We start from the raw sequence: 11,576 nt of genomic DNA, 5'->3' as shown, positions 1-11,576 counted from the left end.
ATCAGATGCCTGTTTGGAAGATAGAAGGATTGAGAGTAATCATTCATTTTAGGTTGTTTAAGGAAAATAACACATTGATCTTGACTTTGCTCAGCCTAGTTGCTTAACTTTATTTCTTCTTCTGTGTAAGTATGTTGAGAGCAATGTAAAAACATGAGTCATATATTCCTTGTACATATTCTTGGCCAATAAATCTGATTCTGAAACATTGTCCATTGTGCATTTGGAGCCTTGATGCTTTCCACCAGAGGGTCCTATACTCATTTTTGAACAGATGTACAATATTAACCAACTTGTGTGCAAGGATTTGTTAAATACTTCCTGTTTGTATTTTCTGTTAAGCAGACATGTCGCCAAACAGAGGATGTGTCAATATTGTAATAAGTACTAAATATATATATATATTGTATTGTGTTTTGTCAGTGTGCACTACAGGATGAAGTTGAAACAGATTGCACATTTTGCAGATATGGCTACTTCAATTAAAAATACATCTACAATTTTACTTCTACATCCAACTGACAGATGTATTTGACTAAGGTGGTGTGCCTGCTCAGAATGATCAGAATTGCAAAAGTTTGTCAAAGTGGTGTGTCTGACGTCACGCTCCCACAATGCACGCGCTCTACAACTCTAGCGCCGCACAGAAGGGTCCAGGCCCTAAAAATAATAAATGTAAAATAAATTGGGAAAAATATTTAACTTAAGAGTTGAATGAAAATGACGTAGAGAGTCAACGTGAATGTTTTGAAGGTAAGTTTTTGCTATGGTTGGAGGTACAGGTTTCAAACAGTCGCCTTCTAGATTAATACAAAAGTCGACCCATGCCGACTTGAAACTCGGTGTCATAGCCTAAACTTGTTGAATACTCGGAATTTGGCCTATTTTGTATGTATTATCCGCGAATGAAATCGTTTCCATTAGCAAAATACATTGTTGTATTTCTGCCGCACATAATTTTTCAAATAATGGTGGTTAACGACGATTTTGCGTAATGATGTTTTGACACTGGATGTTGCCTCGTGAATAGCTTAGCTTATATCATTCGTATGAGTTGGAGCCTAAGAAATGTTACGTGAATTTGGATCTTTGGGGCTTATGCCCTTGCGGTATTATTCATAAAATGCAACACGAATTGCAACGTTTGGGATTGTTTCTCGATCGTACAGGTTGCATATTTTACTTTATGAATTAGCTAGCAAAACCTCATTACATTGGTAATTTCACTGTAATTTCCTACTTGTTTGCAAAGTGTAGCCTACAATAATAGTATCATACTCCTATACAGCTACACAATTCAATACGTTTAAAAGCAAATCTTGTATTTTGAAACATCATAAAAATAATCAAGTTCACGAAGTCTCGTACTTCATCCATTTTGGCTCCCACAAGATGGCACTGTATCCCTTTGGCGATTCTCAATAGAATACTTAGAACTTGCAGTTTAGTAGATGTATTGCGATAATGTATAATTTGTCTGGATGAAGCATGTGATGCACACGAAACACTTACAAAAAGTTGTATGAGTTGAAGTGGTTTGTAGTTGGATCACATACCTTGCTCAATTCTAATGTTGGACTACTCCAATTTATTATTTATTTATTTTCCCGACAGGGCTGTGATAAGGAAACACTGGTTCTCTCAATCAACAAGTGTGGCTGTGTGAGGGAACTCTTATATAAGGGATCACATTTGGGGGAAAAAAAACTGAAAAGCACACAAACTCAGTCACCACTTCAGCCCTTTTGGGTTGCTATGGCAGCTGCTTCCACAGGTAAGGGAGGACAGACTACTTATCGCCTGGAGAGGACACAGAACACTAAAGAAGAAACACTCAGCACTCTTCCCACATCTTTCCAATAACAGTACAGCAAAGGAAGGTCTCCGGTTGATGGTTAATCTGAAAGTACCCCATGAGTGTTTTTTTTGTATGGTCAGGCTTATGGCCAGTATCCCTCTGCAGAAGACCCAGTGCTGTTCCCTCTGGTAGAGGATGTTCCAACAGCAAGACCACCTGAAGAGCCACCTGCAGACCCATGACTCTAACAGGCAGGTGTTCCAGTGTGAGGAGTGTGGTAAGCAGTACAACACCCAGCTCGGATATAGACGTCACTTAGTGGCTGCCCACACCCCTGCTGCTTCCCTTCCAAGTGAGCTCCCCTGCCAAGATGGGGCAGCCTCTCTTCTAGAGCAGCTGGGGAGTCACAATGACAGGCCTCCTCCATTGGAGGGTGCCACGAACCCTGCTGTAGCAGTCAGAGAGAGGAAGTACTCTTGTGAGCGCTGTGACCGACGTTTCTACACCCGCAAAGATGTGCGGCGCCACGCTGTTGTTCACACTGGTCGCCGCGACTTCCTCTGCCCACGTTGTGCCCAGCGCTTTGGCCGTCGAGACCACCTAACCCGCCACCTGAAGAAGAGCCACAGCCAGGAGGCAGCCCCTACACCCTCGGGTACACCCACTACTCCCACAGCTCCTCCTACTCCCATAACCCCATGTCCGGTAAAGGAGGAGCCTAGTCCTGTGGCATGTGACATGGGTCCTGCCTCCAAGGAACCCCCAGAAGCCTTCTCTATGGACATGTACAACTCCTACTCCATGCCCAACATGGCCAACCCTGGAATGGGCCATCATCACTCCCTAATGCAGGGCTCCCTTTCCACAGCCATTGGCGTGGGTCGTCACATGCCTCCTCCCTCCCCTCACCCTCACCACCACCTCCAACCCCAGCAACAGCACCAGCAGGCCTATGGTCATATGCCCAGGTACCAGCATGGATCTACCTCATACCCTCGAAGTGACATGGAGAGCTTCCTCATGGACCTGCAGAGTGGATTGCCCCCACACCTTACAGCTGCCCCTTCTTCCACTTCCTCCTCTGCCTCTCCCCAGAGGGACGTGCTTTCAGAGGCCCAGGGTGGACCTGGGGACCCCCACCTCCTGTCTAGGAGCCCTGCTCTTTCCACAGCTGAGCTCTCCTGTGCTGCTAACATGGACCTGGGTCCTCTGCTGGGATTCCTGCCCTTTGGTTTACCACCCTACAGTGCCCATATGAGTATGGGAGGGCTTGTGATGGGCTATCCTTCTACCTCCACCTCTGCTGCCTCCTCTTCAGCGTCTACCCCGCCCCTGTCCTCTCAGACCCCAGGGCCCTTTACCATCCTGCAGCCTCCACAAGCCCAGGTATCCCAAGGCCCTGGACCCCACCACAACCAGCTACCTCAGGGGTTCAGCAGCCCTGCTATGAGCACTTCCAACTCCCTACCTCGCTATTACCAGGCCTTCCAACAGTGAGAAACTTGATCCAGGACACATACAAAACCATCATGAAGAACAGCATAGGAAGTCTTTCTGCAATGACTTGAATATCTGAGGGACAAGTATTGACTTCCAATGTGCTGACATTTATTTTGAAATGGGCAAAAAAATGGGAATTGTACTTTGCATGAGCCTTCTTGCTAATTTAGCTTGTTTTGCTAATGTTGCTAATCATAGCCAGTTTGCTTCCTTTTCTTACCTTGTTTTTTTTTTTTTAGAACACAACAAATCACCTCGTCAGTATTACCTCATCAAATAAATATTTGAGAGGAAGGAGATCATAGGGTATCTTACTGCAACCAAAAATGTTTTTTATCAAAACTTGTTACAAACAATGGTTGCACTTATTGAAGTGAAGAATGGCTGTAAATGGCTTTAAAGCCTTATGTTTCCCAAAATAACAATGTGCGGTACAAAATTGAAAGGAAAAAAAAAACGTATTTTCAATAACGTACTGAATGAGTTACTGAGTTTCCTTAGCTCAGTGTCAGTATTCACACACTTCCAAGACCAGTTTGCCATGCGAGTTTGCTGATGTCATGATTAGTTGTTTATACAAGTACTAGCGAAGCTGTATTTACTCTACATAATTGATCTTATAATAGACAATTCATCAAAGACCCAAAACACCAACAACATATTAACGTATTTCAGAATATTGTCTCTTTAAAAATTGGTTTTCCTCAATGGATACTCAAATTTGTAGGGGTACATTTAGCCTGAATATTGTTGCTGTGACAAGTTGGAGGTGACAACTTTGTGTGACAATGTAAAATCTTGATGAGTTTATCTTACAAGAATTTGTTACTGAAAGGGGTTTTACCTTATCGTTTATCCCTACTTGCATTTTAGTGTATCATTTATTATAGGCTTTTACCTAAGCAGTCATGAGCCTTTTAATGTTGCAACTTATGTCTTAAACTGCTACTGTTGTGCCTCTCTAGGGTGATCTAGCCTCTAGACCGGGTTTAAGCACTTATGACATTATTAAATAAAATAATTGATCTCTTATGAAATGTAATTTACCTCAACAAACATGCGCTCCCTCTGAGAAGAATAGGTTATGATCTTATTTGTATTTTCTTTCCTAGTTATTTTGGCTTTTATTTGTGCCATTAGGTTTAAAGTGAAATGGTAGATTTTAAGAATCTAAGTGTTCTTTTTTTAATTAGCTAAAATAGACACTATTGACCCATAACATGCTACCTCTGTCTTATTCTGTTTAAGAGCATGGTTTAACAGCCACAAGTGTAACAATTTAGAAGTCTGAAAATATAGGGTATTGAATTGTGGGAATGGGAAACAATCTTCTTGATCATTGTTGTGTGTACTCCTTCACTAATAGTTGTATATCCTCATTCATAGATATGTTAATCCATGCTCATTAAGCATTTGTCCTTGTTGACTACCTCATCGAAAAGTGACAGGTTACTCTCCATCTGTCTGTATAGAGTTTATTTTTGTCAGTGGAACAAACGCACATACTGTGTAGATGTAGCTTTGTATTTAGATTAGCATAGAACATGGAGAAAGTAAGTGTAAGTGGAGTACAAGTAATGACCCAATGAAACTGTATTGAGTAATTCATATAAAAATTTATTATTCTGATACCGACATTAGATTTAGCATGGAGCTATACTAATGTGCAGGTATCACCACAACCTTTTTTGAATTAGGACAATATTGGTCTAGTTGTTAATCAAATTATAGATTAAAGAAATATGAAAAGGTGAATGGTTAAACTGCTCTTACATATTACTTTGTAATTTGTTGTCAGAACATTAAACAATAAAGTATTCTTTAGATTTTGGTGATTTTTGTCTTGAAATATTTACTTTTCACGTGTTTATCTAGTGTCAAATGCCTATGTTCCATTCAGGTAAATACTTCATGTAACAGTATTTTTTTGTTGCCTTGTCACAGGAAATTACAAGGGGGTGAGGATATGAAATGGATTGCATATATCTGCATGCATTGGACAGTAGGCACACACAATGGTGAATTTAATCTACTAAATGGAATGGGTGTTCTAGTCATCTCCTGTTACTCTTCTATACCGTCCGTTCTGTAGCAGCTCACGTGACCTATATACATTTCACAGAGTGCTCTGTCGGCATTTTCTAGATATTTAACTGTGGAACATCAAAACTGCAATTCCATGCTTCAGAGACTTTGTCTCTCTTGGCATCATTTCAAAGGGTTACAGGTTTTTCTGGCTATGTGATCTGTGGCTTTTTCTCCACCCTCAACAGAATTTGCAGTTGGAGTGGCTAGTTTATACCGATACTGTAGCCACTCAATTGCAAATATTTGTGACAATGCAAGAGTCTTTATGCACAAGCAGTTTGTAGTTAACCTGTTCATTCTTTTAATTTGTTAAACAAATGTTATATTTTGAATCATTCATATCACTGCAGTTATTTCAATGTATAAATAAGTGGCCACAAATATTTTTTTTTATGATTATTGATTTAAATATTGAGTAAAATCATAAGGTGCAGCAAATTACATTGGAAACAGGATCTCCTATGTACATCCTAACATTAACTACAAAAAACAAAACAGAAAATACTACTGTTGTCAAACAACAATTTCTGTTGTCAGAAACCTGCTTATTCAAATATTTTTGCCTTTTTGCATGCTCACGTCCTGGATACTTTGGATTTGGAGGGTGGCCTTCCCACCAAAAGTTTGTTGGTTTGTCCAGTTCCACAAAAACAGTACTTCTGATCTTGTATGTTGAGTATCTTGCAGCTGGTGCGAGCAAAGAAAGGTTTTAGAGCTCTGCCGTGGATGTCTTCTATGACAGAGGCTTTATGCTGAGGCCTCAGCGATTCAGAGACTCAGAATCCCAGAGAGGTTAGAGAACCCAAACTGCTGATTTTCTTGAATCTGTTGGCTGCTGCTATTGCAATGTAGTTTTTCTGTAAAACACAGCACATTTAATAACATTTTCAACAAGGAAGATGCAATACTGTATTTGTTCAATTGGGCAGATTTATCTTTGGTAAAAGGAATAATGTGAAACATGCACTGCAGCCTCAAGTCTGAAATCCAAGTATATGTCTTTAGGTTTATGGTCGGGACATTGTCAGTGGTCTCACTGTGGAGCAGTATTCTGTGTGAAAGTGGTGCCAAAGCTGTTTTACTGACCCTCCACAACCTCTTGGCCATGTATTTCTTCAGCAGGACCTGGGATTTGAGTATTATGTTGTTGTGTTTAGCCTTCTCTGAGATGTTGTTGAGCCAGGGATGCTTGAGACATTTGGCAGCACTGAGTCTTCCCCTGACCAATCAGAATACATTTCCATTTAAAGGTATAACTGTGGAACACTGCACATTTCAAGGGAAAGAGGCAGGCATTTGGACACATAAGACCCATGCAAGGAATAAGACTCAAGTCACTAGCAACTAGCACTAGCAATAGCATAAAAAGATGGCAATGAACACAAACCTGAGTTATTTTACCCGATTTAACCCTTTATAGTTATAGATGGGCATATCAGAATGAATTTATCTCCATACTATCACATGGTAAAATACATGTTAATCTGACACCACATGGAAGTGGCATGAAACCCCCAAAAAGTATCACATGTTGATTTAGCTCTCACCCCTTCTCACGGATAAGCAAGTTGGAGATAAAGTCCCTGGCCTCTGCTGAGATGTGCTCAAAAGCCTCTTCCTCAAAGTACCAGTTGACAGCCAGGACATTGTTGAGGGTTTGGCTCTCATCGTCACCCAGGAATGGTGACAGGCCACTCAGGCTGCACAGGAACAGAGGAAAACATTGTACCAACACACAATACAGTGCTGAAAACTGCAAAATGCCATTCCATTATCATGACAGGATACAGTTTATAAATGCATTTCATTATTTCAAAAGCTGAATCAATCAGTATAGAACTCACAGCATGTATGTGACAACTCCAAGGGTCCACATGTCAGTGGGGAAAGAGACAAAGTCAAAGTCCACCACCTCCGGGGCCAGAAACTCAGGTGTTCCGAAATTTACACGCATCTTTTCCCGTGGTTTGTATCTATTTAAAAAAAAAGAAAGAGCCACAAGAGCCATGAATAAATACAAAAACAAATACTCAAGGTAAACTCAAGATATATGTAAGGCACTTGTACTTCTTTCAACTTTACAATGTTCTTTTAATGTTCAACCTTTTTAACCGAGAGAAGAGGGTTCTTTACCTTCTTGCTAAACCAAAGTCAATTATTTTCACCTGATGGCTGGTGCGATTCACACAAAGGATATTCTCTGGCTGTTGAAAGACAACACAAACTTTATGGAACATATTATTCCAAGACAAATTCACATAGTACACACTGGTTCATGGAGACATGACACTGTTCAGTTGCACCTCACCTTCAAGTCAAGGTGGAGAACGAACATCTGGTGCATGTAGTGGATCCCCTCGCAGATCTGTTTTACAAACACCATGGCATCCACCTCTGTCAAAGGTGTGCTTTCATCTACGATCCTATCAAACAACTCTCCACCCTCAACACTGAACAACATATTCGCATGAACAAGTGAACCAATTAATTATTGGTTAAACTGTTTTGGTTATCACACAAAATTCTTGAGAAAATGTCTGTTGTTTTCAAATAGTGAAAATATGGCAGAATAATAGTATAAAATAGTATGAAAATTGAAAAGGGATGACATTCAGCTCCTTACTATTCAAGGATTAACACCACTTGGTTCTTTGTCTCAAAGGCCTCATAGAGCTGGAGGATGTTAGCGTGATTTAACTGGTTCATCACCTGCACCTCGTTCATGGCCATTTCCTGTGAGTGGCATACACCCCAGCATTGAAATCATATAGATATACACACAAACATATACAAACACATATATACAAGTCTTACCTTTTCTTTCGAATTTCGTGTGTTGATGACTTTGGCTGCCAGTTTTAGTACAGATAATTTCTCTGTACACCGGTGTACTTTTCCAAAGCGTCCACTACAACAGAAGGTTATCTTTAGTCTATTACAGTACATGCACATCAGCTACAGTACACATTCCTGATCAGAGGGTGCTGTTTCATAATAGTTTTTTCCCCAATTCAGATACTGATTCAGCAACAGTACCAAACCCCAGTACTAACAATCTAAGATGAATTAAAACCAGCGACTGGGGGACCTCAGTGGCTCACTGGGTAAGATTGCATACTACTGAAACTAAGGCCTCAGCACAGGGGCCTGGGTTCAGTTCCAGACCAGGCCATTTCCTGCATGTATTTCCCCCCTCTCTCCCTTCTTTCCTGTTAGGAAATGGTTTTGTATAAATAAAGTTGACAAAAAGGCTCCAAAAATATATTTATAGTAGCTCACAAAACACACCTGGTGAGAACCATCATGCTTGTGATTCCACTAGCATGAGCAACACAAAGGAAAGGAACAAACATGACCAGTCAGTGCATCAATTAGGCTAAATCCAACCCATATTTAGTATTCCAAATACTTGTTCTGAACCAGATTTTTGCTCTGTTTGCTGCTCTACCCATAGTAGCTCACCCTCCAAGGATCTCTTTGCTGTGGATGATGAAGGCATCCGATGGAGGGTTGGAGCGTAAAGCTACACAACGATGGAGGAAAGGAGCTGGCTGTGGAGGAACATCATCTGCCAGAGAGACACAGAGAAAATTATATTCAGTATGTGAGCAAAGCATGCAACTACAGTCAGTACATGTTATTTTGAGTTGTCATTTACCTATGACTTTGTAACATGTTTTTGGTGGGGTCTTGGGTGTGGTCCTGTCTGGTGCGGCAGCATCAACTCTGATATGGATTCCACTGGCTGAGCATGAGCCTGAACCAGTCCCTCTCACCGTACTGGAGCTCTTCTCCTGAGAAGAACCACGGGCTAAGAAGACAGGTGGAGGAACAGGCCCGGGGCACTGGAGTCTGTGACCATAGACAAAGAGTACTAATGTCAAATCTAACACATTTTATAATGCAGTAGAATCCCATAACATTTTAACTGAGTTTCAACTACAGTTGAGTATAAACATGGTAATAAGAAAGGTGAGGCAAGAGGGTAGGGTTGCCTCTTTCCGACAAAACAATATGGGGTCATGCCACATCACTTCCCATGATGTTGAGGAGTCTAGGGCGGGAGTTTACCTTTGCAATGACTCTGGACAGCTGTGGACATGTCGAAGGGAAGAGCTCTCAGTGGTTGTTGTTGTTGGGACAGACAGTACGTACTTCTTTTGTGGCACAAGCTGTGAAATCACTACTGTTGGTTTGACCGTCGTGACAGTAGTCCCCATCTTTGGAGGGATCTGCATTGATTGATTAGGGGTGGCATCCACTACAGCCTCATCCTTTCCAGAGCTTCTTCGAGACTCTGCCTTTAATTGTCCCATCTGGGAGTTTTCAACTATTTGGTGGTCTGAGGTGGAACCTCTGTCTCCTTTCTTTGAAGAAGCAGGTAGAGGTTGCTGTTTTGTACCATGCTGTTGTATTACTAGATCATTTGTGGTGTCAGCCTGTACAGGAAGAGTACATCATCCGACAGAAAGATAACACTTTTAGTATTTGTAGAACTCAATACACAATTAGTCAAATATTAAACGCTGTGTATCGACAGGGGAAACACCACAGCTAATGAATGACTTCTGACCTCCACAGAGTTTCCTCCGGTGAAAACAGTTGGCCGTTCTGATGCAGATCCATTCTCTCCTTTCTTTGAATGAGCACTAGGGTGGGACTGTGTTCTAGCCTGTTGTATATCCAGCTTATTTGGGAAGAAACAATTGAACAATAAAATTGAATGAAATTAATTTAATTAAGTATTAAATGTAAAATCCCCAATACCAAAATATATGTATAAAATGAAAGAAATAGAACATATAGAAGATGAGTACCTTTCCAGTCATTAAAGTGGGTGTGGTCTTATATGGTACTGTTGTTACAGCTGTTGTCACAGCCACTGGTTTACATCTGACCTCTTGAAGATTCAATCTGATTGGTTGTCCTCCCATTGAGGACTCGTCTCCTTTCTTGGGATGAATGGTGCCTGTTTGCAGTTTTTTACCCTGCTGTCCAATATCCAGTTGATTTGGAGTGTCACCCTGAGTGAAGGAGAAAGCACCACTTATAGGCATTTGCTTAGATAGCCAACACATTTTGATTAAGACTTATATACATCATGTCTTTAGGATAGATGAATGGACACAGTACCTTTGCAGTAATTGATGTTTTTTGGGTCTTTTGAGAGACAACTGTTGATGGGACAACAACAGTAGCCATGACAGTTTCTCCTGTCCCCTTTCTCTCTTTTTTTCTTTTAGACTCTGCCATTGGTTGGCCTCTGAGCTGTTGAAGGTTTCCTCCAATTGACTGCTTTTCTGTGGGATCTCCATCCTGGGATCTATCTTCCACCACCTTATCTACAAATCCCAAGAAAAAGGACAGGGTTAAAGTTTGATGGTATGAGCATCTTCAACATATTTGAAAACACAGCATTCAAATATTCTGTATTTGAGAGGGACATCATTATACCTTTGACATGCCCATCTAGGGAATTATGCATCAAGTCAATTCTCTTCTCCAGTCTCTCCAGAAGTCTAGACTGGTCAGAAAGATGTCTCTCGGCTGCCTCCCATCTAGAGGTGTGCAGACTGCAGGTGGAGCAGATAGGGCAGCTTCCATTTCCTCTTGAGAGAAACTGATCCAGTTTGTAAGAAAGGTCATCTACTTTGGCTTCTAAAGAAGGTAGGCTTAGAGAATGAGTTGGACTCCGTACAGAACCCATCTTTATAGAGTCCAAAGTACGCCACCACCAGCGGTCTTTAAACAGAAAGTCAGCAGTCAGGGCCATGAGTGAGGGGAGGTCTACATCAGGCTGTGACCCCCAGGCAGTTTATTGCTACTTACAAATACGTTATTTGTACCCTTTCTAAAATTTACAGTGGTACGTACCTGTGGTTTTGAGGATCGCTGAAGCGGGAGGATGTTTGTAAGACGCATTGGAAGTATTGTTCCCATGCAGAGGGGTAGAGAATGGCTGGCAACCTCTTAATCACTGCTCCAGCTTCAGGTCCAAAAATAGGCACCCAAGGGGAGTAGGAGGACTGGAGTGTATTACAGATAACCAAGGTATGCAGGACAAGCATTACACTACCAAATGATCCAGGATGTGTTGCACTAGTCATTCAACATACCTCCATAATTTACAAATAGGCTTCAAGATGCTATAATATTGGTTTAGTTTCTGTAAGATGAGAGGTCAAGTCCA

General features: G+C 41.2%; 2 protein-coding genes across 2 annotated transcripts; one reads left to right on the top strand and one right to left on the bottom strand.

Moving 5' to 3' along the window:
- The first annotated feature begins 596 nt into the window (after positions 1 to 596).
- Positions 597 to 5,133, top strand: plagx (pleiomorphic adenoma gene X). Its single transcript, XM_062459595.1, has 2 exons — positions 597 to 753; positions 1,615 to 5,133. The coding sequence occupies exon 2, from the start codon at positions 1,994 to 1,996 to the stop codon at positions 3,293 to 3,295; it is 1,302 nt and encodes a 433-aa protein (XP_062315579.1). The 5' UTR covers positions 597 to 753; positions 1,615 to 1,993; the 3' UTR covers positions 3,296 to 5,133.
- Positions 4,874 to 11,377, bottom strand: mylk2 (myosin light chain kinase 2). The gene is made up of 16 exons (XM_062459522.1): positions 11,261 to 11,377; positions 10,841 to 11,128; positions 10,520 to 10,728; positions 10,204 to 10,410; positions 9,960 to 10,073; positions 9,458 to 9,825; positions 9,045 to 9,238; positions 8,849 to 8,954; positions 8,201 to 8,294; positions 8,010 to 8,119; positions 7,695 to 7,836; positions 7,520 to 7,590; positions 7,231 to 7,359; positions 6,934 to 7,086; positions 6,473 to 6,605; positions 4,874 to 6,243 (listed from the first exon to the last, which is right to left on the bottom strand). Exons 2-16 carry the CDS (start codon positions 11,091 to 11,093, stop codon positions 6,163 to 6,165), a joined length of 2,364 nt encoding a protein of 787 aa, XP_062315506.1. The 5' UTR covers positions 11,094 to 11,128; positions 11,261 to 11,377; the 3' UTR covers positions 4,874 to 6,162.
- Between the last annotated feature and the right edge of the window lie 199 nt (positions 11,378 to 11,576).

Source organism: Osmerus eperlanus, chromosome 4 (assembly GCF_963692335.1).
Source record: "Osmerus eperlanus chromosome 4, fOsmEpe2.1, whole genome shotgun sequence".
Lineage (NCBI taxonomy): Eukaryota > Metazoa > Chordata > Actinopteri > Osmeriformes > Osmeridae > Osmerus > Osmerus eperlanus.
This window is presented reverse-complemented; position numbering and strand designations above follow the sequence as displayed.

What these genes read in the sequence shown, in the direction of transcription:
- plagx (XM_062459595.1), top strand. Translation starts at nt 1,994, where the DNA reads ATGTTCCAACAGCAAGACCACCTGAAGAGCCACCTGCAGACCCATGAC.
- mylk2 (XM_062459522.1), bottom strand. Translation starts at nt 11,093, where the DNA reads ATGGGTTCTGTACGGAGTCCAACTCATTCTCTAAGCCTACCTTCTTTA. An exon ending in AAACATCAATTACTGCAAAG is followed by an intron (nt 10,411 to 10,519) that starts GTACTGTGTCCA and finishes TCCTTCACTCAG; the next exon opens with GGTGACACTCCAAATCAACT. An exon ending in GTGGTGTTAATCCTTGAATA is followed by an intron (nt 7,837 to 8,009) that starts GTAAGGAGCTGA and finishes TATGTTGTTCAG; the next exon opens with TGTTGAGGGTGGAGAGTTGT.